The following is a 23,270-nucleotide window of genomic DNA, read 5'->3' as shown; positions in this document are numbered from 1 at the left end:
TTTTCTCTTTATTATGGGACTGTATTTTCTTGCTCTTCATGCCTCTACGTAATTTATTGGATGCCAGACATTGTACATTTTGCCGTGTTGGGTATTGGATATTTTGTGTTCCTATAAATACTTTTGACCTTTATCCTGGGTTGCAGGATGATCCTTTCAGGTCCTGGTTTTAGGATCTGTTAGCTGGCACTGGAGATCAGGGGTGGGGTGGGGGTGGGGGTGGGGGGGTTCTTCCCTTCTGCTTCTCCTACCCGGGGCCCCATAAACTGTGCGATTTCCCAGCCCAGTGGGTAGAAGTGGGCAGTATCCTAGATCCCGTGTGGGCACCCGGCACTGTCCCTCTAATCATCTGGATGGTTCTGTGACCCGACATAGTTTCTTCCGCGTGCTCCGCTGACGAATCGAGGAGACCTTTTGTGGATCTTCCGAGTCCTGTCTCTGTATGGCTCTCTGCCGTCAGGTAGTCCCACCTGCAAGCTCTGGCCACCTTAGCCTCCTTGGACCCTCCGCACCATCTTCATAACTCCCAGCAGTCGGGAAACTTCCACTTCTGGGTCCACTTCTGGCCCTGGAGCCGGGAAACTCTTTCAAGGCCTTACACTGGGCAGTCATTGGCGCTCACCTCATTAGCGTCCCCCTCTCAGGAATCACTGTCCTTCACTGCCTGACGTTCTTTGTCTTGCACACTGTCACTTCACATGTCTTGCCCACTGTTTGGTTGTTTCATATGGGAGGGGAGGCCCAGGACTTGTCACTCCATCTTGATTCTAGGAGATGGGTGATGATTTTTTGCTCTGCTAGCCCCGGAAAGTCTGATGCAGGCTCTGGAAGACTTGGATTACCTGGCCGCACTGGACAATGATGGGAATCTCTCGGAGTTTGGGATCATCATGTCGGAGTTTCCTCTTGACCCACAGCTCTCAAAGTCTATCCTCGCATCCTGTGAATTTGACTGTGTGGAGGAGATGCTGACAATCGCGGCCATGGTGACAGGTACTCCTCTGGGAGCACGGCTCCTTTGTGCTGTCAGTCTGTCCCGGGTCTAGATTTAAGTGAGATCCGTTTGAAATATTTTAAGAACCTAACAGACTTTGACCAATTCATTTAACCCTTTAAAGTGATAATTAAGTACTTTAATAGATTTAAAAGGTAGAAAGACGATTTTTTTTTTTGGTAAGATTTTATTTGACAGAGAAAGAGAGAGAGCAGGGGGAGTGGGAGAGGGAGAAGCAGGCTTCCCCCCGAGCAGGGAGCCCGATGCGGGGCTCGACCTGGGATCATGACCCGAGCCGAAGGCAGACGCTTAACAACTGAGCCACCCGGGCGCCCCATGAATTATCTTAATATGAAAAAAAATCAAAATCCAGTGAATTTCTCAGACATTGAAAGAAAAATGTGTCACTAGAAGTGTTCTTCCCCAAAGAGTTACGTGTTTCTGTTTTTACTTCCTACCTCCTTCATTCTTCTTGCTTTCTGTGTTTTAATGTATTCTTTTACTGGCAGCTCAGGCCAAAGGCTGTGGCTGGGCCTCTGAGTGGCTCCAGTCCCCGGGGGCCCCCTGCTCTGACTGTGGTACCAGCAGGGGACTCACTATACTGGACAGAGGCAAACATAAACAGGGACAAAAACACAATAATACCCTAAATCTCTCTGATGTCTACGTAAGCAAGAATAACATTTATTCAGAGAAATAGACAGGAGTGGTTCTAGACACACAGCAGTGAGCCCTTCCCTCTGCGTGTTGTGCTCAGGTCAGAAGTCTCCAGTCTCGCTGACCTTGTGACCTTTTGCATCTTAAAGCTCCCAACTGCTTCTCGAATCTGCCACATGGAGCTGAGGAGGCTGCCTTGACTTGTTGGAAGACGTTTTTACATCCCGAAGGAGATCACTTCACCCTCATCAACATTTACAAGGCCTACCAAGACATAGCTCTGAACTCTGCCAGTGAAAGTAAGTGAATGCTTGTGATTCGGAGGAACTAATTTCCACTTTCCCTTCCCCAAAGAAAGCTGAGTTGTTCACCCTTCTCTAGCCCTGTTGGTCACTCGAGGGGCTGGCGCTTGAGGGCCCAACAGCGCTTGCTGCCGTGCGTTGGAACCCCAGTGCTCAGCCAGGTCGGGCATGGATGACATGGGGCCACAGAGACTTGCACGGCACAGCTCCCACCCTCCAGGGTCGGGGAAGAAAGGAACTGCCATCTCCAAGTGCCCTGGGGTCAGAGCTGTGTTTTGTGCTTTCCCTAACATCCACATTCACTCCTGGGCAGAGAGGGAATACGGACATTCAGAACCAAACCAAACCAACCACCCCGCGCCTCAGACACTAGGAAGGAGTCTGCGGGTGTGCTGAGGGGGGGCTGGAGAGAACTGGACTGGAGCTTGGCTGAGGGGAGGGGAGGGGAGGGGAGGGGAGGGCACGTGGAAAAGCTGAGGCAGAAGTCCTGGTGCTAGCCGACAGTGAGCGTGTGAACTTCCCCGAGGGGGACCTGACGGAAAAGGAGCTAGAAACACCCCTCCCTTGCTCAGCTTTAAAGACAGGAAGACGATCCCGAGGGGCAGGCAGGGCAGAGCAGCAGGCGTGGGCTGGGGCCTCCAAAGGCAGCCAGTGAGGGGCTCCCTTCCAGCAAGGGAATCTTTGTTTTCCATGAAGCATCTTTTACCTCCCTTGCTCTGGTAGACAGGATGAAAAGTGAGCTGAAAAAGATGAAAGCAGTTTGAATGGCAGTAGATCTATAGAGAGTGGGGAGTTAATTTTTCAGAGCCAAAAAGATAAAGTCAGTGGAGCCAGCAAGGATAGGGGGAGCTTGGTGGCATCTTTTGAGAGCAAGGACGGTGGGTGCCATTGTTTGCCCAAGTACATGCTCTTGTTGCTAAGGAGGCCTGAGGGCACAGGACAGGGTCAACCGGGGTCTCCTCCCTGCTGTGCCGAGGCCAGGTGCGTTCCCAGCACAAGGCAGAACTCCAGGTCCATCCTAAGTAACTACGGGTAGCAAGACAGCATTAACTTCAAACTGAACCAGATGACTGAATTTTAATATAAAATTTACAGCTAGAGCGGTAGATGACCTTAACAGAATTCCCAAATCAGCCTAGTAGTAATCCTTTTCTTATAAACATGTTGAGGTATTTTCATGGCTCAGGGGAACTTCTACTGTAGACCGGCCCCTCCTAGTTTGAGTAAATGCTGTGGCTGTGTACATCCTCGCTGTTCTTACATGAGACAAACGGTCAGAGACACCTTCTGTCTCCCTTCAGAGCTGCCGATGAAGGGGGCTACACTGGTCGGCACCAGAACATGCTGCGCCCACGGTTCACTGGGCTTCCAGAAGCCCCGCGGCCAGGGCAGGTGCTGCCAGCCAGCCCATGTCCCTGCGGCCTCCCGCCCGCCCGCTCCCGTGACCTCCTCTTGAGGCGAGGCGGGCCGAGGACACAGAGACCACAGCTCCTTCCTGGCCGGGGCTCTTACAGCTTATGGCAAATCATCTTTTCTTCTTCTTTCCCTCCCAGACTGTGTTGAAAAGTGGTGTCATGATTACTTCCTCAACTGCTGTGCTCTCAGGATGGCAGACATTATCCGAGCTGAACTCTTAGAAATTGTCAAGCGAATTGAGCTCCCCTGTGCAGAACCTGCTTTTGGCTCAAAGGAAAACGCTCTGAACATAAAGAAGGCTCTCCTGTCCGGTTACTTCATGCAGGTGAGAATGGGGATGGGATGGCAGCCTTCAGTTTGGTCTTTCCAGAATGTCACGTGTTCGGGACGGTCTTTCAGGAAGTTCTCACCTAGGAGGATTCTTTTATTGGTGTCAACTTTAAATAAAACTGAAAACCTTCTGTGTTACTAAAGATACAGTAGTATGTATGTATGTATTTGTAAAGATTTTATTTATTTGACAGAGACAGTGAGAGAGGGAACACAAGCAGGGGGAGTGGGGGAGGAGAAGCAGGCTCCCCGCAGAGCAGGGAGCCCGATGCGGGGCTCGATCCCAGGACCCTGGGATCATGACCTGAGCCGAAGGCAGACGCTTAACCATCTGAGCCAACCAAGTGCCCCAAGGTTTAGTATTTAAATGTACTTCCCCTCAAGGGCATTGAAGGGCTAAGCCAGAGTATGTTCACTTTGTTCAAAAGGACAGAAGGCCTTTCTTTTATCACAGAGGGAAAGTTAGGAACTCGCTCTTTTGCTGAGCATCAGATACAGTCCCTCATCTCACTGGTTTGTGAATTCGCTCACATTTAACCGGTGATACCAATACCCAAGAAATAAAGGTAATGTCTCATTTGCTTCATCCCCTAAATGAAGGCTGTCTAATGCAGCTCCCCTAAATTAAAGCACATTGGGGAAGGAAGCACATTCTTCATGTCACGGTCAGAGAAACTGTGGTATTGCCACTCACACTCTAAAGCGATCTTAGTAGAGGAAAAAGTGACATTTTAACATGAATTTCCTCCTCATGTACAGAAAGTACGGTTCCTGCATCAGTGTTCCCGTACTAACCGAGCTAACACAGCCGGCATAACGCACCCGACACCTGGGCACGCTGCCCGCCGTGTGGCAGGTGGCGTGCTAGCGCTCACGCCCGCGCATTAACGTCTCTAGCTGTTCTCCACCCACTGCCCTGAAGTTACCGAAGTTAGTAACGTCATCATCACTGTCTCAAAGTTTTGGGCAAAACCTGTTTTTAGCTTATTTTCTACATCTGAAAATAGGAAACATGGGTGGCAAATGTGTAATTTTTACTATTTTGAACAAAGTACTTTGGAATTTTTGAAACATTTTTGTCTATTGATCTCCATATTAACACAAAATCTTTTTTCTTAAAAACTCTGCCTTGTAGATTGCACGGGATGTGGACGGGTCCGGTAACTACTTAATGCTAACACATAAGCAAGTTGCTCAGCTGCATCCCCTGTCCGGTTACTCCATCACCAAGAAAATGCCCGAGTGGGTTCTCTTCCACAAGTTCAGCATATCTGAGAACAACTACATCAGGATTACCTCAGAAATCTCTCCTGAACTGTAAGTTTAATAGGAAAAAGGGAGTTCTTTCCAGCTCATACTTGAGTAAATCACACATTTGGCTTTTATTACATTTTCAGTTAGGTTACGCCGGCACCATTGTAATTTATACTGAGTGTACCTACTTATGGTTTCCCTGATCTAAATGTTCCTCTCTTTGGGATCACAACATAAATGACATACCATGCAAAGGGGCTCCTGGCTGGCTCAGTTGGTGGAGCCTCAGATGCTTAATCTCGGGATCATGAGTTTGAGCCCCATGTTGGGTATAGAGATTACTTTAAAAAAAAAGTGTGGAAATATTTAACAGCATAGTGCCTCTTAAAAGGAACAAAAAGCTGTAGAGAAATAGTGTTTGCAGGTGCAGACCTTGAGGAAGGCCCTCTCAGAACAGACGTGCCCCAAAGCTAGGGCCAGTGGGGAAGGGATCAGGGAGGCAGGCGGGTACCAGAGGTATAGGGCTTATGGGCCACATGAGGGTCTGGAATTTATCCTAAGCGCAGTACGAAAGAATTCGAGAGTCTTAAGCAGGAGTAACATCTTTCCGTATAGACTTTTAAAGATGACTCCGGTGGCTTCGAGAGTGAACTGCAGGGGGCAATAGTGAGAATGAAGAGCAGTCGTTTGGGGCCACTGCAGATGTGGGTTCACCTGAACGTACACTCCTATCTGGACAGTGATGTTCAAGGCAGGAACCAAAACTAGTAGCTGGATGGGGAGTGGTATTACTTAATAAGACAGAGAGGCAGTTCTCTGGAACACCTGATGTGATCTTTCCCATGTTGTGCTGGGCATCACCCACTGTGTAGCATAACACTAGAGAAGCAAACTTATTCTAGAAATGCAACTGGGTTGATTCCATGAAAACCACAGGAAGTATTTATCCTGCAAAGGCAGATGGAGATGGAAGAGTTCAAATTAAATACCAGATTCTCCCCGGGTGGGAAGTCCCCACATGTAATGTTTGGTATCTCTCCCCAGAAAAGAAAAAAATCTCACCTTTTTGTTTTCAACAAACAGATTTATGCAGCTGGTGCCACCATACTATTTCAGTAACCTGCCTCCTAGCGAAAGTAAGGATATTCTCCATCAAGTAATGGATCACCTTTCACCTCTATCAACAATGAAAAAAGAACAGAAAATGTGTGAGAAGTGCCCTGAGACTACTGAGCAGAGATGCACCATCCAGTAACTCTTCAGAATCTTTACAGAAAGCAAGATGTGCAATAAGTACCCCCCCAACCCCGCCGGCCTGAGCGTAGCTCTGCTGGAGGTGCAGACGTTTAACTTGAACAAGGAGAACACACCCCACACGAGAGTCTTGAAAAAAAATAACACTTTGTATATTATTTAAAAATAAAAAAATAGAAGTTTTTATTGAGTTCTTTTAAATTATGACTCCACATTTTCCTTCTTATTGGAAAAGCTTTTAATCAGCTATTCATAATTTGACCAAATTTTTTTAAAAAGCTATTTTGTAAATGGGTCACAGACATAGGTGACAGAGCCCTACTTTTTTGTAAGGGACCTTAATCTGAATAAAGTCACGAGTTTTTCAGTAAATCTGAGTTGTTTTCTGGTAATTTTATGTACACAAAACCATCCTACTACTGTCCATGGGAAATGGGTCAGACAGAAAGATGTTCTTTGAGTTTATCCATGATTTCGTTCATCCTGTCACCTGGAATCAACATCACGGTTCGCAAGGGCTTCATTGGGACGTCATCAAAGGACCACCTGCCTCCCAGACGAGTGTCGCTCTCTTCCTGCACCGAGTAGTTGAACTTCAGGATTGCTTTCTGAACCAAATATATAATCGTAAGTTAAAAATTCAGACAACCTAAAGGCAAACTTATTTACGTGGCAGCCAGGAATACTGTTTGCCATGTGTTTGAGAATGACAGTGAACAGCAAAACACGGGACTAAAATAAGCTCAAATGGGATATTCAGGCACAAATTACAAAATGCTTACCAAAGAGATTTCTAACCTACAGGAGAAGCATGGAGAGCAGTGTCCCAGTCCTAAGAGGTGAACAGCAGCTATGTGACATAATGCTACTAAGCGTTTGTAATTCTGAAGTCATTCATACTCATTCATATTCATTCTCACTTGATTCTCAATCTTGCAACAGAAAAGTGAAACAAACATTTGTAACATTTGACAATTAATGAGCAGCATGGTCTTCAAACACTGGTCTTTGCTCATTGTCCTGGCTGCTCTGTTGGAATCAGGCCGTGTGAAAACAGTAACCAGGCCATCCTAAAATACCCAACCAGCCTTCCCTGAAACTATCTGCCTAAGGTGCTCAGGCGAAAAAATTTAATCTTCACTATTTACTTCCTGAAAAACAAGGGCAGAGCTGAATCTGTGGTACTTTAGTATTTAGTCGAAGGCTTTTTAAAAGCAGTGACAGATGGGGGCACCTGGGTGGCATCTGACTGTGGCTCAGGGTGTGAGCACATGTCTGACTCCCTGCTCAGCGGGGAACCTGCTTCTTCCTCTCTGCCTCTCCCTTTCCCACTGCAGCTCCCCCTGCTTGTGCCTGCTCTCTCTCTCATAAAATCTTAAAAAAAAAAAAAAAGTAGTAACAGACATCCTCTAATCCAGGAAAATAAGTTACCCCTCAGATTTACTTAACATTTTTAAGAGGTCAGGGTGAGAAAGCGTATTCTCTGGTATGTGGTTGTCCATCATGGCGTAAGCCACCTTTCTGCAAGAAACTGCTAGAAATCCCAAAAGTGGGAGGACATCCAGGACCAAGGGCCCAGAGAAGCACATAAGCCATCACTGGGGAGCATGGCCTGCCCCAGCTCTCACATCAACCACCTGCACGACCTCAGATAATGGATCTAATCTCCCTCAGATTCTCTGTCCCCATCGGTAAACCAGGAGTAACATCTACCTCATAGTTGTTCTAGAATGACAGATCTTCTAGTAAGCATATTGAGTGCCTGATCACCATTCAATGTTCATGGCTTTTCTCCTCCCCAGGCTCCTCCCTGGGGGCTGGGGGGCTGGGGGGCTGGTGACGAACCTGCTGCGAATGTACTAGGTTTGGGCACTGCGTTAGCCTCCAGCTGCTAGCAATATGGAGAAAGAGCCGCCATCCTCAGGGGATTTTGCCATAACTAGGAGAGCAGTCAATCCTGCCTATTGTCAAAAACATCCTTATTTACATTCAAACAGAGATGAGAACAGGAGTTTTACCTCATAGAAAAATTCTTCCTCCGCATTTGCAAACATTAATTCCTCCTCCTTTTGGTTGTTCCCTTTCTTTTTGGAATTGTTTTTTCCAGCTTCCACAAATGTCTTGCTAATCAGAAGGTAGAAGTAACACTTCCCACATGGCTTGTTCGTTTTGTGTGCCTCTGCTAGTTCTTTCCTACAAAGCATAACACAGAGAAGGTCGGCCTGCTGAGCCGGGTGAAATCCATCAACAAACCAGAACACAGGGAAAACCAGTGAGGCCTCTGCAGGGGGTTCTGTCGTCCCTGACACGGGCTTGGTGGACAGACATCAGATCTGGACACTTCTAAAGCTATGAGTTCTACTTTTGTAGGCAACTGCACTTGTGATGGACTATGGCAGTGTTTTATAGTAAGCAGTAGGATGAATCCCTCAGATGATGCTGAATTGTGGATACACAGCAAATAACAGGAGTCTCAAATTCAGTCAACATCACTGCTCTGCTTCTGCCGAAGTTTAAAACCGGTAAGAATCTGGATTTTTAAAAACAAATGTTGGGGCGCCTGGGTGGCTCGGCTGGTTAAGCGACTGCCTTCGGCTCAGGTCATGATCCTGGAGTCCTGGGATCAAGTCCCGCATTGGACTCCCTGCTCAGGGGGGAGTCTGCTGCTCTCTCTGACCCTCCCCCCTTCATGTGCTCTCTCAAATAAAATCTTTAAAAAAAAAAAAATGTTTAACAGAGCCACAACCAATGCCATTAGAGCATCTGACAACCGGTCTCCAAGCACTAGAGTCCGGCGCTATGACTACAGTCCTGACATACTGCAGAAATGGCATGGCAGGACAGATTCCCCTAGACTTAGAATAGGCCATGGAGTGGCAACGTAGCCTTCCGAAAACTGCGCACGTCCCTATGCATCTGGCTAGTCAAAGATGTAAAGACTTCAGCTTTCTTTAATAGAGGACCAGGAGAAAGCACATCAGCCTCCTGTGAAACCAAATAAAAATGAGCTCCAGCTGATCAGAAAAAGGGCAAAACAAAGAACATGCAGAAGTCCAATGAATGGCACCTGGGCATCAGGGTAGGGTGGGGATGAGAATAAAACTAAAAAGCAATGAACCTGTTGTACGGGAAGCCTGAAGGCTCAGCCTGCCCTCACACCCGCACCAGCGATCAGTGGGCAGACGCAGGCAGCGCGCCCCCGGGGCAAGCGCACCCGTGCGGCACAGGGGGGAGTCGACTCCCATCCCGCTCTCCCTCGAGCACAGCAATCCCGATCCTTAGCTCTTCTGAACAACTAAAATGTTATAAACCTAAAACCCCTGCATTAAGAAAGTACAACAGGGGCACCTGGGTGGCTCGCTCAGGCGAGCTTCCAACTCGGTTTCAGCTCAGGTCATGATCTCAGGGTCGTTTTAAAACAAAACAAAGAAGTAAAAAAACAACAACAGCAAACCCCAAGAAGCCAGAGGCACAGAACGAGGACTGTGGCTTCCTTAGTTATAAAACACCCCAGTGCGACTGAGGGACTGTGCCCAGTCTGTTACTGGAGTAAGTGTTCGGCATCTTCTCCATGTCACAGAAATTTGGGAAGACGATGGAAACTTCAGCCCAGTAGAGGGTAAAAAGCCTGTATAAACTCAGCTGTGTTTCCGCCCTGGCCATCTCGTAAGCCCATTCGGACCACCACCGCACGTCGTTAAGAAGCCCACTGTGAAGAAGGGACACGCCTCTGGCAGGAGGGTCCTGCACTCGCTCGAGCCGCAAGGCTGCCCAGAGGGCGGGCGGCGCGCTGACGGCCGAAACCCCGCCGCTGGGTCCGCCCCGGACTACTGTGCAGGGCACGTGGCCCGGGCTCTTACTGGAGCTGCTGATGCATGGGCAGCGCGATCTGAGGAGGGACGTTGATGAACCTCTCGCTGAGGAGGAAGCCCACAGGCTTGGAGGTGTCGTTCAAATGTGTGTCCAGCTGTTCTACCAAGCTCTTTCCACAGCTCTTCTCACAGGAGCTCAGGATCAGCTCTTTGATTTGCTCAGCACACTGGGTACCCTATGAAGCAAAGACAAGGCTTGCTGTTCACTACGGGCCACACCTGGAGCAGAAAACAAAGTGCTTTCTATCACCTTCTACCTTACAGTGAGGACAGTCTCCTGCCACCGCCTTTAAAAATCCCACCTGTCCTCAGTGCTGACTGCTTAAGCGTTTCTCAGAGTACCCACACCTGGTTATTTACGGCCCCACGAGCAGTGGTGACAGCGTTACACCAACACTCACACACGAGAATAGCAATTCCAGTCCATCTTGTAAAGACAGGTGGCAGTAACTGGAAAGTTCACATAAAACCTGAAGATGAAGTCTGACCGGCATCTTATTCTGAGGAGGGTAAATAGCTGGTTTTCCTTTTCTATTAAAACTCAGCGAGTCATAGGGCGCCTGGGTGGCTCAGGTCCTGGGATCAAGCCCTACATTGGCCTCCCTGCTCGGTGGGAAGCCTGCTTCTCCCTCTGTGCTTTCCCTCTCCCAAATAAATAAATAAAATCTTTAAAAAAAAAAAAAAAGATTACAGTAAGACTTCACAAAAGCACATATCCTTATTGTTAATCTCGTCTGATATAAAAAGTTATCATGCATTAAATAAAACAGGTGCTCAGATGCCACCCAGTGAAACCAACCTTTCTTTCAGTTAAATTTAAGAGACTTATGAACCCAAAAATCTCATCTTCATCCACATCGTCATCGCTGTCTTCTGAAACGTTCGTTTGCTATTTTAAAAAGAAAAAGAATTAAAATTGATGTTTGGGAGGAAGTGGAATACCAACTCACGTCTCAGTTTTCAGACACTTTCCGTGGCTGCCGACACCGCAGGGAAGCATCGCACGCTGAGGACCGTGGGCCTTGCCCTATCAGCTCACTCCCCCTGGTTCTGCTCCCCCTTGATACGTTGCGGAGGACTGCTTCCTGCTCCCAATTTTCTTTATGCGAGGTTCTCGATATATTACAAATCCAGACCAGAAAAAACCTCTTGAAATCAACCACCTGTCTGTCTTCTAAGCAATCTGGCGGCAGGCAGCCCTGCTCGCTCCTCTGCGGTGCAGGCCAGCCCCGAGCACTGGGAGAGCGAACAATGCTTGAGCACACTTACTCCTACCACAAAAGCAGGAGAGAAAAAGAGGGCAAGAAAGGAAATGATTCAGGAACGGAAAAGAATGAAATGCTTGACTCCAACGTGAACCTGCGACTCTACTGACAGCCCCCCCCCGCCCCCCACCGGCCCGGCCCTCACGCTCCCTCCACACCTTCCTCCACGGGGCACACACACGCTTGCTCAGGCTGTGCACTCCCCCGGCGTCCCCAGCACCGAGGACGGCAGGGACCCACGACTGTCCCATGTGTGTCCCTGACACTCTTCTGTGGGAAGGGAATGACAGGGCTCCGCCACCCATGGCAGCACCGCTGCTCACTGGGGTCCGGCTGAAGGAGCCGGCGCGCTCTTCGATCTAAGCCAGCTGGGCCACGGACGGGGGGACTCGGGCACAGGGGCTGCCAGGCTTTAAGACCAACATCTCTGCTGAGCCAGGCTATAAAAGACCACCGGTTTCTTCCTGTGGGAACGAGGAAGGCTGGGGTGGCAGAGGAAACAAAACTATGTGCCAAAATGAGAGCCGTTTCAAGCTCCACAAATCAAGAGGAGGCACTAACAGAGCATGGCAGTAACTCGGGAGGACACAACCTGTGCGAGCTGGGGGCATATCTGCTCGTGAAGGGGGGGAGGCAAAGAAGAGAACGCGTCCACCAGCCCTGGTCCCTCCAGATCAACAGGAGACCGATGTCCCGCAACTCACAGGCCTCCCACCTACTGCAACAAAACGCAGCACTGACAGACCGAGGGCCAAGGGGAAGGAAAAGGAACGCTCAGTGTCGAATCCTAAACAATTCCCCAAACTGGCACCTGGCTGGCTCAGCCACAGGAGCATGTGACTCTTGATCTCATGGCTGTGAGTTCGGATAGACAGAGAGCTTACTTTCCAAAAATAAAAGGAAGGGGGAGGGAGGGGGAGGAGGGAGGGGGAGGGAGGAGGGGGAGGGAGGAGGGGGAGGGAGGAGGGGGAGGGAGGAGGGGGAGGGAGGAGGGGGAGGGGAAGAAAGGGAAGAAAGAATCCCCCAAATGGTCACCAGGCTCACAGGCAGTCGGCATCCCCTGGAGCACGCTCCCCGGTCCACCTTGACCGGTCAGCAGCCATCAAGGCAACACATCAAGGCAACACCACGCGGCGGCGGCCTCTCCATGGGGCCGGGGTCATAATCCCATCAGCCTCATCCACGACCACCTGCCCCACCCCGCCCCCAGCAGGAGACCTGCCTGCTTGACCGGTTCACCACCCCTCCCACACCTCCTCTCATCCCTCAAGCCTCCTGGTTCAACACAATTCCTAGGACCTAAACCCTGAGCAACTGCACCTAACACCTCACCCCGGAATCTCTCCCTACACAACCCGCACGTGCAGTTCACGGCCCTCCCCCTGCCCTTTGCCCTCCACAGCCCTAGGATCTGCCGTCTCTGCAAGAGTCCCAGAGGCTCTCGTCAAAGTTCTGGGCAGTCCCTCTCCTAGGGACATTAGACTGTCGCTGGGACACCTCGAGCACCTCTGTGGAAGCCAAGGCCTGTAACTGTTACTGCGAAGTTATTAATGTAACCATCCCGGTGAAGGCTGAATCCCCCTGCTGATGGCAAGCTCTCGCAAGGATAAAAGTTTGACGGTTTCTTGTTGGACGGTCTTAGCACATGGTTAGAAGGTGGAAGAGCGTCAGTCACGTCTCCTCCACACTGAGAAGGCAGCTAAGACAGAAAACTGAAGCAAGCCACTCCACACCACTGAGTCTTACTCAGGCTGTGTTACTGACACAGGGATCGGGCGGACAAACAATCCAGGGCTACGCAGCTGTTCTCCACGCAGCCCAGACCTCACCCCACAGCTCACGGAGCCAGGGGCAGGGTGGGGGCCAGGGGAGGGGGAGGTCGCAGGGTAGTTATCTAGGGCGGGCCTTCGCTGCACCTCTTTATGGAAGATCAGAACAAGCCCTCCTGAATTCCGGTCAGGGCATGCATAACCTCCCCAGGAGGTCACGGCGCGAGCACGAACAAGATGGAGTCAGTGTCGTCAGCACGCCTACGTAGACACTAATCGGCTGGACACATGTTTGGTAAAGAGGCCTGCCTTTCCCACTGCTCTAATAAAAGGAAGCTACTGGAGGTGCTATTCCCTTCACTTTCTTTACATTTAGTGCCATGAGGTTTAGTAACGGGGATGCTGGTGACCCTATCTGACAGTTCCAGAACCTCAGTGGAGTACTGGTGGGAAAAACCAGATCGGGGTTTAGGAGGGGAGGAGGTAGAGGCTGCGAATGCCAACTTTTTCAAGACCTTCAGCTTTGACAACAAAGGGAGATGGCTAAAGGTGAGGCGGTGAGCACGAGCATCAGACCGAGGGGCCACTGCTTTTGTACCATGACGCAGACGGCACGTGCCCGGACAGGAGGAGACACCAGCCTTGGGCGCCGCCACTCCAGCACTTGCCGCACGTCGTGGCTTAAGCACCATGCGCTCAGCAACTCCTGCTGCTTCCATACCACCGTGCAAAGCAGGGACCAGGACCATCCTCGTTTCCGGAGATGGATGCGGAAACGGACCAAGGTCACCATGGCAGATTCTATTTTCCACAGATGGCCACAACAGCTCTGGCCCCACGTTCTCTTCTGACAAAGGACCTTGCCCCTCCTCCCTCCGAGTGGTGGGGTCTGTGCACCCTCCCTTGGAACCTGTGCAGACCTTCATGTCTGATTAAGAGGACAGCGGAAATACAAAGCTGTGCCCTTGTGCCTGGTTCTTTGGGGCTGCTTGCTCCTGGAACCCAACCGCTGTGTAGAGGGGCCCGCACTGCGGAGGAAAGGAGGCCCCTGGCCCATAGCCCCAGCTGGGCTCCCCATGTACAGCCAAGCACCAACTTGCTGGTCACGTGAGTGAGCCATCTTCAAAGTGAATCCCACCCCACCTTCCACCCCACCCCCCACCACTGACCCTCTCTACCTAATGTGACCCGGAGCAGAGAGGAGTTGTCCTCACTGAGCTCTGTCCAAACGAGCCAAACAGATGACCGTTGCTATTCTATGACACCGAACCGTGGACAGTGTGTTAGGCAGCTACACAAAACCGAAAGCATCATCAGGCGCGGTGGGGGCGGGACTCACCCACCTGCTGTGCCCCCTCCAAAAGCCTCCTCCAGTGATTGATGCCCTTCCCTTCCAGGTCACCGCCACCCCCACCGTGGCCGCCACCATGACTCCTTTGCAGACTCTGCCACTGACTTACTCCTCCAAGTAACAGTGGTATCAGCACTGTCCATCCCCACGCTCCCTGGGTAACCGTCCATCTGCTGAGAATGCCCAAGTCTCCAGCCGCTGCTCACACCTCCCGTGCACGTATCACAGGCAAATCAAACTCAACACGTACACACCCACATTCACATTCCCTCCTGCCCTCCTCTTCCTCCATGTCTGCAATCCTGGTTGCTGGAGCCGGACACTTGGGAGCCACCCTTGACTCCTTTCCCCTCACTCAGACCAGTCACTCACTAAGCCCCACCATATCTCATCTCCCAAGTATCTTCCAAATAGCCCCCTTCTCTCGCTATCCATTGCCAATCCCGGGATTCCTGCATTCAGTAATCTTGGAAATTACTGGAATGGCTTTCTAACCAGCCTCTCTTCCTCCAGTGACACCTCTTTCCAGTTTCAGCTCCTGGCCCGCCAGTTAAACATCAGGAGGGTCTTAACAGGACAAAAAATAATTTAACCAGAACAAACATAACTGTCCCGCTTACCTTTATCACACTCCCAATATGGTTCTGTTGAATTAAGAGATCAGTTAGTTCTGCAGTGTTCACAGGAGCCTTTAGGAAAAGCTAAGAGGAGAAAAAAAAAACTTATTTTAAATGAAAATCAGAGCATAATTTTTAATGAAAACAACTCAGAAGAGCAATCCCACGAGCAAAGGAAAAGCCCAGGAGAATCCTAGCTAAAGGCACTGAAATCGAAGAGGCAGTCGGTGGCAATAAAGGTGTGGGGGAGAAGGATGGAATTTGGTGACTGGACACTGGAGGCTATGAAGGGTAAAACCAAAGCCACCTCACATGGGGTAGGGATGGTGTAGAAGCAGCAAGCACGGATTTTGTAGCACCAGCTGGTGCACTAAGGGATAGAACTATTACGGAAGAATTCTTCTGCCCCACAAAGTCTGGCTGTAAGAGAAAAACAGTAGAGTAACTCAAATAATAAGCACATGAAAAGGAAGGTATTTTAGGACACAGGGTGTTTATTAACATAATAATCAGAGGCTCAAATGGGAGTTAGCCTTGGAAGAGAAGAGAAACAATCCTCCCCTCTCTGCAGGGTAGAGAGTGTAAGAACGGGAATTCTAAAAGGATGAAATGTGTCCTCGTTTGTGTTGAATGGCCTGGATTTTCTTAGAGATGTGTGTGTAGGGGGTAAAAGACCATACCTGCTGCAGTAACTTCTTAATTCCGTCATAATCCTTATCAGAGATGGAATAAGCTTCAAATTCAACATTCACTTCCTGTAAATAATGACATAGGAAAGGCAGAAGAAAAATTATTAAATTTACTATCTACAGCCCACTGATAAGTCCTGAAAACGGGCAGAGTGACATTCCTCTAGGGACTCAACTGCCTTGATGTTAATACTATGGGCAACAAGCATTCTTAGCCCAACCCCCAGGATCCTGTAATTCTACTTTAACATTTAAAAAGGAAACTTCCTTTATCTCTACCCCCTCCCCAAGATGCATGTCAATCATCCCCCAAGCGTATGACCCACCAATATGCATCTAAAGGGCCTCATGACTCAGGTTTTATTAAACAGTAATAAACGACTTTTTCCCAACAATAGCTAGCCCCCTCTCAAGGTCCTGGAAACCTTGCTTCCAAAATTCCTTAGGGACTTAACGCTCTCCCTAAGCCCCTCCCAACTTGAAAGTATGTAATGGGCCACTGCTCAAGACCCCAGCGCAGCTTTCTGCCCACGGGTCCTGTGTCCGGGCTTTAATGAAACCACCTTTTTGCACCAAAGATATCTCAAGAATTCTTTCTTGACTATCGGCTTCAAACCCTAACGTCTTTCCTACATCAAAGAACACAAAATTGGTCATCACACAACTTCCTAAGATAATTCAGGCATTATTTTCTACTTTACAGATTTTTCTTTTCCATCTCCACTCTTTTTGCCTCTATCTCTATCTACAGAACATGCCAGAAAAAGGACACGAAGAAAATGTTATCTAAAGAACTGTCTAGGCTTCAGATAGGCAAAAATATTGCCACGATTGCCATCTGCACGGGTTACAAAGCACCTTCATGCCATCTCCTCATTTGACACAAAAGCCTGAGAAGAGCAAAAAAACTCAGATTGATCTAGTTTCAATGGACAGCAAGTCTGCTCTGGATAAAACGGTCACAGCAGTCACAAAGAAATTATTCACCTGACTGCAGTAAGGATGAGCAGAGAGTAAAATCACTTCCAAAGTCCCTGGCTGCCTAGCACTTGATTCAGCCCACGCACGTGAGGCTACACTTCATCCCCTTGACAAATACTGAGTACCACCCACGTACCAAGCATGGTGCCAGGCACTCACGAAGAAAAGGTAAGAAAAGCAGACATGAATGGTCCTGCCCTCATGGAGCTTACAGTTTAGGGGGGAACACAGACTTTAAGGAAATATTCATGGAGATAAATGTAAAGTTTCAACTATACATGCTAGAAACAGAGGTACACGGTGCTACACAGCTTGAAAAACAGGTAAGAAAGTCAGGATAGTCTTCCCTTAGAGAAGTGACACTTGAGCTGGGACTGAGGACGAGTTCCTGGCACAGAGACAGCACATACTAAGGCCCTCAGGCAGGACGAAATACGGTGAATGTGTACATGAGATTCTACGAAGCTGTGTGTGGCTGGGCTCCCTGATCTCTCTGCAAAACAGTAACAGAATCTAGCCTGTGATGCCACTTAAGTGTCCCATAAATAAATGAAAGGACTGCTTCACACCAAAATCTTAGAGGCTTATAAGCACTACCCAAAATCAGTCCTAAACCATACCTTGGTAAGTGACACACTTATTTTGGGGCTCTGATAAAACAGTGTATTCACGTGTACTTCCAAGTTTAGCAGGTTCTGGAATTGGGGTCTCAGCTGAAGAAGGCCAGAGAGGACAATCACACCTACTTGAGCCTTGTCATCCTGACACTAATAACGTCTTTCCTACATCATCTCCGACCTCTGTCCCTCTGACTATGATGGCACTGCCACTGTAGTAGGTACCAAATGGGCTATATGCCCAGGACCCCTTTCCCTGGGAATGGATGCCCCAGCCACATGGTTTCAGGGGAAACAGCCATCTTTGTGAAACAGAGCCCTGCCACTCACTCCCAACTGACAGAATTTAGATAGAATTACGACTAAATGTGGCATCTCACCTGCTTGCTCTTTTGAGTGACAAATCTCGGAAGCTGTTGGTATTTTCTATTCTCAGCTATATGGAGAAGAAACAGAAAAATAACCAAATATTTTGAATGTAACAAAGAGCAGCAAAGCAGAGAAGAAAATCTCCACAGCAGTCCAGGCTTAGGGACCCAGCCCCTTCCTGAGGCCCAGGCACTTCCTGTCCTTGGAGGTCTAAGGTACCCTTGCATCCTTACCACAAACTCCCCTTCCTCTGAAGCTCCCCTCCAAGGGTCCGTTAAGCACAAGCAAGAGTCCTAACCACATAGACATAAGAACTTAACATGCCTAGTGTTTTTCTTCCCATCTTTTCAGGACCCTGACCTGTTTCTTGAGTTCTCATATCCACTTTATATCACCTCTCTGCTAACTGCCTCAAAGCCAGTCACCCTGTTTTTTAAATCAGGCTTAAAACACACACACACTTCCTTCCTTCCTTATATACAGAGCAGATCTGAGGCAGGTCTTGAATTTCAAATATAATTCTCATGGATGTATTCATCACAGTAATGAGCTGTGGATGCGTGAACATCTCAGAAACTGAAAGCCCCCTTCAAATAAATAAAGGAATCAAGATCCACCAAGTGTAGGGAACTGCCCTGAAAGTCCTAACAATTTCTACAGGCAAAAAGTAATACATTTCACTGGTAAACACTACAAGAGAGCACAGAGATTACAGAGTTGGAAGTCTTACTATCCACTCCCCAACTCCTACTCTTCAGAGGTAAGTTAATCTTTCAAGACGTTTTCGACACATAACCGAATTTATTTGCTGTTTCATCTTTCCCCTACATAGACTGCACTACACAGGCTGTCTTCACTTAACTTGCTGTATATCCTCTGTCTTAAATGGTGATAACTCCTAACTTCAAAGGGTTGACAGAAATATTAAATGAGTTAATACAAAGTGCACAGAGCTGAAACAGCATGATTTTTATTATGACTGGAGAATAAATTCTTTCCAGTTCAATTACTGTATCGGGATGTATACATTTTTAAATTTTGATAGATATTGTCAAACTGCCCTCCAAAGACACTGCAGCAAATTATACTCCCACCAACAGTACATGCAAGTGCCTGCTTTCTTACACTACAGTCAGTGACCATTCTCACACTAATTTTTAATCACTGGAGCAGAGTGTGAGACTATCCATGTCAATGCAAGAAGCACTGACTTCTATAGCCCAAAGTTAACAAAACAGTCAATTAAAGTTCTAAGTGGAAAAAGGTTGAGACCACATTCAAGGCAAGGGGTCAAAGAGCTGATTTCTAAGGAAAAGCTCTGTTCACTAGAAGATTTATCATATACCCATGCCAGTCTCAGCCCTAATCCTGACTCCACACTTCTGACTCGTGTTTATCTCTGACTTGATTTCCCATCAGCCTTTCTTGCTTATCCTGTGTGGCCACACTAGCTACCTGGTTTCTGTCCATCAACCAGGAGGTCTTCGGATTTTCTTATAAATGAAATGGAAAGTCAGTGGAATGTTCTGAACAGGGAAAAAAGAACAGACCTACATTTTAAAAAGATCTCTTCTGGGGGTTCCTGGCTGGTTCAGTAAGAAGAGCATGTGACTCTTGATTGTGAGTTTGAGCCCCCACGTTGGCCTTAGAGATTACTAAAAAATAAATACATAAACTTCAAAGAATGGTATTTAGCATTCCTACTATCATATAAAAAATAAAAAGATCTCCCTGGCTGCGGGTGTAGAGATGGTACAGGAACAAGAATGGAAGAAAACAAGCCACTGCAGTTACGACAGGAGTCCAGTCAAGCGATGATGGAAGCGTGGACTAAGATTGTTGGAGAATCAGTGATGGAAAGTGTCTAGGTGCCAAGGTAGAGCTAACAGGATTTACTGATAGACTGGATGTGGGATGCAAAAAGGGAGGAATTAAAGTTAATTACCGGGTTTGGGGTTTGAGCAACTTGACCAATAGGAGAACCATTTACAGAAATGGCAAAGATCAGGAGCTGGAGCACGAATTACAAATTCTGCTTTGGACCCATTAAATTTTAGGTACCTACTGGGCATTTAGTGCTCTTAAGGATCATTCAGTCCTAATTATTCACTCAACAAATATTAAATATCTAGAATGCCAAGCAGTATGGTAGGAGATATTCTGGGGAAAAAAAAGGAGCCCTGTTCGATGAGAACCCACCACCAGGACTCGGGGAGTGGGGCAGGGTCAGGTGCCCGGAGGCAGAAGGTACAGCTCAGCTGAGATCTAAACAAGGACGGGAAAGCACTGCAGGATGAAGAACAGCATCGGGTTCCAGATAAGACGGACAGAAGGCCTTCGAGAAACGGAAAGAGGGCCGCTACGAGTGAGGCAGGCAACAAGAACCTGGCTGCAGATTGGGCAGAGAATAAACTGCAGGCCCCTGTTGTATGGGTTTGGGGCTTTAGCCGAAGAACTACGGAAAGCCACTGAGGAAAGTGTTGCGGTGGGTTTTCCTGGAGAGGTGGGAGGGGGCCGAACGGGCGGAATAGACTTCTGAAAATAATTTGTGGCTGCAATGTGTAAAAGACTCCAGTGGAACCCGAGGTAGGCACTTTTATCATCTCCAGTTTCTGCTTACAGACCCTCAGGTACTGGCGGTCGCTGCTCCGAGCAGCTCAGTCACACGGTTTTGGTGGCCAGAAAGTTTTTTCCCAGGGGTCGCGTGTGCTTCTCACCTCGTAGACGCTCTCGTCGTCTTCATCCTCTTCTTCGTCACTGTCTCCATCGTCTTCGTCCTCATCCTCCATTTCATCTTCTTCTTCTTCCTCGTCGCGCTGGTCCGGGACGCCTGAAGGCTGCGGAGCCCCACTACCCACCGCACGCCGCTTGGGCCTGGACGCCATGTTGCCGCCCTCATTGCGCCTGCGCAACTCCCACCAGCCCTCCCTTCCGGACCCACCCACACAAGCCGAGGGGGGGTGAGAGAGGACGGACATCCTCGGCGCTGAGTCGGGGTCAACCCCAGGGCCCCCGATGGATTCCATGGCCATGATCTCTAGGGGCCAAGTCAAGTTTGAGGTCCTATTTTGGCATTTTTCTTCCCCCTTTCCATCCTCCTTCAGGCTTTCCGACGCTCCTCCTCCCCTTCGCTCAGTGGTTCGACCCACCTCGGCCCACCCTCCCCGGACCTGGGTGTCTGTGCGCATGCGCGCGCTCCAGCTGCGAGGGGCTCCGGCTCCGGGACCCCGGGCCTCCGTGCGGCTGCCGCGCGGCCACTCACGAGCTGTTTCCATGGCAGCAGAGGCCACGTGGTGAGGGGGCCGCCCACCCGGCTCCGCTCTCCGGTGGCTGCACCGCAGGCTCGTTGGCACTGCGAGATACCGCCCCCGCCAGGGCGCCCTCCAAGTGCTGGGCAGTGGCCCAGCGCCTAGCGTTTCGGGCCTGCGCAGCCCAGCGAGGTAGGTGTCGCCGCCCACGGTGCCGACGATGACACCGAGGCCCGCGGACGCGCAAGGCCAGCCTGCGGTGCTAGCTAGAGCGTGACGAGTGGGGAGCCGAACCCCGAGGCCGCTGCTGGGTCTGGGCGGGGGCTCTGGCCCGGGGGCAGCGATCGACCCCGAATGGAAGGTCGCCGGGCTCAGGCCCCCCTGCACCGTCGGTGGCACGGCCTGGTCCGCGGTTGAATGAATCTCCTCCGAAGCCCTGCCCCAGCCGACGCTCTTTAAGCGCATTTCTTGACCTGAAAGTTTCTTTAAGATAGGGGTTAACCTTAAATGCTTCAAATCCAGTGGGGAAATCTGAACTACAGAGCAGAGCCTACTTGGAGAGAAGAGAGTGGAGGGGGCTGTGGTCAGCTAGAGAGTGCAGCCAGTTGTGGCTGAGGGGACATGCTGGCCTAGTGCCCTCAGATCTTTACATTCAAGAGAACCTGGAGTTCCACAAGATCGATCCTGATTTTTAACATCTGTGCCAAATAAAATTCAGTCCCCAGTCAGCTGTATCCCACGGGCAGCCAGTATGCAGCCGTTCATTGTAAAGACTATTTGGAAAGAAAGTCCTTAATTGAAGAAGACATCAGCTATCTGAGAAGGAGGTCTATGGTTTAACTTTTTTTTTTCCCTCTGTAAAATGAGAAAAGTGGGTTGTATACCTCTGATTCTAAAAATGGAAGGAGCTGCCCTGTGTAGTGAGGTGGCTGCAGCCCAGAGGTTTAAGCAGAAACCTGATAACCTCTTCTCAGTGACCCTTCAGCAGCAGGAAATGGAGTCAGGGTAAGGTAAGGGTCCCCCGAGGCGCCATGATTGTGTTCTGTGGGTTCCGTCCTTCCTGAGAATCTCCGCTAGCAGGCCACAGCCTGGGTATTGATAGACATGCATATCAGGGATTCACATCTGTTGGGGTAGTTCTCCTGCTCATACCCCTGCCTGTCTCCTGTTCCTGGCTTCCTCCCGTTCTTGCTGCAAGGCAGGTAACAGGAGTTTTCTCCAAGCAGGGAGCTTTCAAAGTGGTCCCAACCTATCAACGGAGTTGCACTCAGACATCTTGGATAATTTTTTCTGTTTCTTTCTACTTTCTTGTAGTAAAACATACACAACACAATTTACCATTTTAATCATTTCTAAGTATTAAGTTTAGTGGCATAAGTATATTCCTTTGTTGTGCATCATTTGTTGTGCAACAGCCACCACCATCCATCCCCAGACCTTCGTCTTGCAAAACTAAAACTCTACCAGTTAAACAGTAACTCCCCATTTCCCCCTTGCCCAGGCCCTGGAAACCATGATTCTGTTCTCCGTCTCTATGAATTTGACTACTCTAGGGGAATCCTATAATTTTTGTCCTGCGATTGCTTATTTCACTTAGCATAAAGTCCTCAAGGTTCATCCATGTTGTAGCATGTGTCAGAATTTTCTTTTTAAGGCTGAATGATATTCCGTTGTATGTATATATCACATTTTGTCTATCCATTCGTCCGTTGGTGGACACTTGGGTTGCCTCTACCTTTTGACTATTATGAATAACACTGCTGTGAACTTGGATGCACAAATACCTGTTAGGTGTGTGCTTTTAAATTTTTGGGTGTGTATACCCAGAAGTGGAACCGTTGGATCATATGGTAATTCATTCTGTGTGTGCTGTTTTTTGAAGTACTATACTTTTTTGTAGTTTGCTTTTTGAAGAACTGTACTTTTTTGTAGTTTGCAAATTTTCCAGGGAGCTTGTATTGCTTTGATAGGAGATCGAGGAAAAGCCTTACTTTGTGTCCTCAGACTAGCTCCCAGCGTTGAGCGAATGGTCAGAGTGGGAAGTAGCATGGAGTATCTGATAGGAGCTGAGAAGTGATGGGAGTGCTTAAGGAATGGGCATGGGCTTCAGACGGGGATTGAATCCTACCCCTCCACTCACTGTGCTGCTGTGTGACCTTGGGCACCTTGCTCAACCCTTCAGAGTTTTGGTTTCCACTTCTGTGAAGTAAGGATACCAATACCTACCCTTGCTGGTTCAAATGAGGATTGAGATCCTGCAACGTAAAATGCTTAGCCCCGTAAGT

At 48.9% G+C, this 23,270-nt stretch overlaps 3 protein-coding genes across 8 annotated transcripts in view; 2 read left to right on the top strand and 1 right to left on the bottom strand.

Annotated features, from left to right (window-relative positions):
- DHX32 (DEAH-box helicase 32 (putative)) overlaps positions 1 to 6,404 on the top strand; it is a 50,907-nt gene extending 44,503 nt beyond the window's left edge. For all 3 annotated transcript variants that reach the window (XM_027595895.2, XM_027595894.2, XM_027595896.2), the window contains 5 exons: positions 802 to 993; positions 1,801 to 1,950; positions 3,507 to 3,694; positions 4,835 to 5,016; positions 6,037 to 6,404. In XM_027595895.2, coding sequence (XP_027451696.1) covers positions 802 to 993; positions 1,801 to 1,950; positions 3,507 to 3,694; positions 4,835 to 5,016; positions 6,037 to 6,208 — 884 coding nt within the window. In that variant the 3' untranslated portion in view covers positions 6,209 to 6,404. The remainder of the gene's footprint in view (positions 1 to 801; positions 994 to 1,800; positions 1,951 to 3,506; positions 3,695 to 4,834; positions 5,017 to 6,036) is intronic.
- An 82-nt stretch (positions 6,405 to 6,486) lies between these two features.
- Positions 6,487 to 20,645, bottom strand: LOC113923354 (BRCA2 and CDKN1A interacting protein). The gene is made up of 7 exons (XM_027595897.2): positions 20,455 to 20,645; positions 15,762 to 15,836; positions 15,085 to 15,165; positions 10,879 to 10,968; positions 10,068 to 10,255; positions 8,226 to 8,400; positions 6,487 to 6,815 (listed from the first exon to the last, which is right to left on the bottom strand). Exons 1-7 carry the CDS (start codon positions 20,620 to 20,622, stop codon positions 6,645 to 6,647), a joined length of 948 nt encoding a protein of 315 aa, XP_027451698.1. The 5' UTR covers positions 20,623 to 20,645; the 3' UTR covers positions 6,487 to 6,644.
- A 275-nt stretch (positions 20,646 to 20,920) lies between these two features.
- Positions 20,921 to 23,270, top strand: part of UROS (uroporphyrinogen III synthase) — a 28,834-nt gene continuing 26,484 nt past the window's right edge. For 2 of the 4 annotated variants that reach the window (XM_027595899.2, XM_027595901.2), the window contains exon 1: positions 21,043 to 21,177. The gene's annotated coding sequence lies outside the window, so the exon portion shown is untranslated. Of the gene's footprint in view, positions 21,178 to 23,270 lie in introns of all 4 variants that reach the window. The other 2 variants (XM_027595903.2, XM_027595900.1) reach the window with 2 other exon arrangements.

Source organism: Zalophus californianus, chromosome 15 (assembly GCF_009762305.2).
Source record: "Zalophus californianus isolate mZalCal1 chromosome 15, mZalCal1.pri.v2, whole genome shotgun sequence".
NCBI lineage: Eukaryota > Metazoa > Chordata > Mammalia > Carnivora > Otariidae > Zalophus > Zalophus californianus.
Note: the sequence above shows the minus strand (reverse complement) of the source record. Positions and strands in the feature narration are given on the sequence as shown.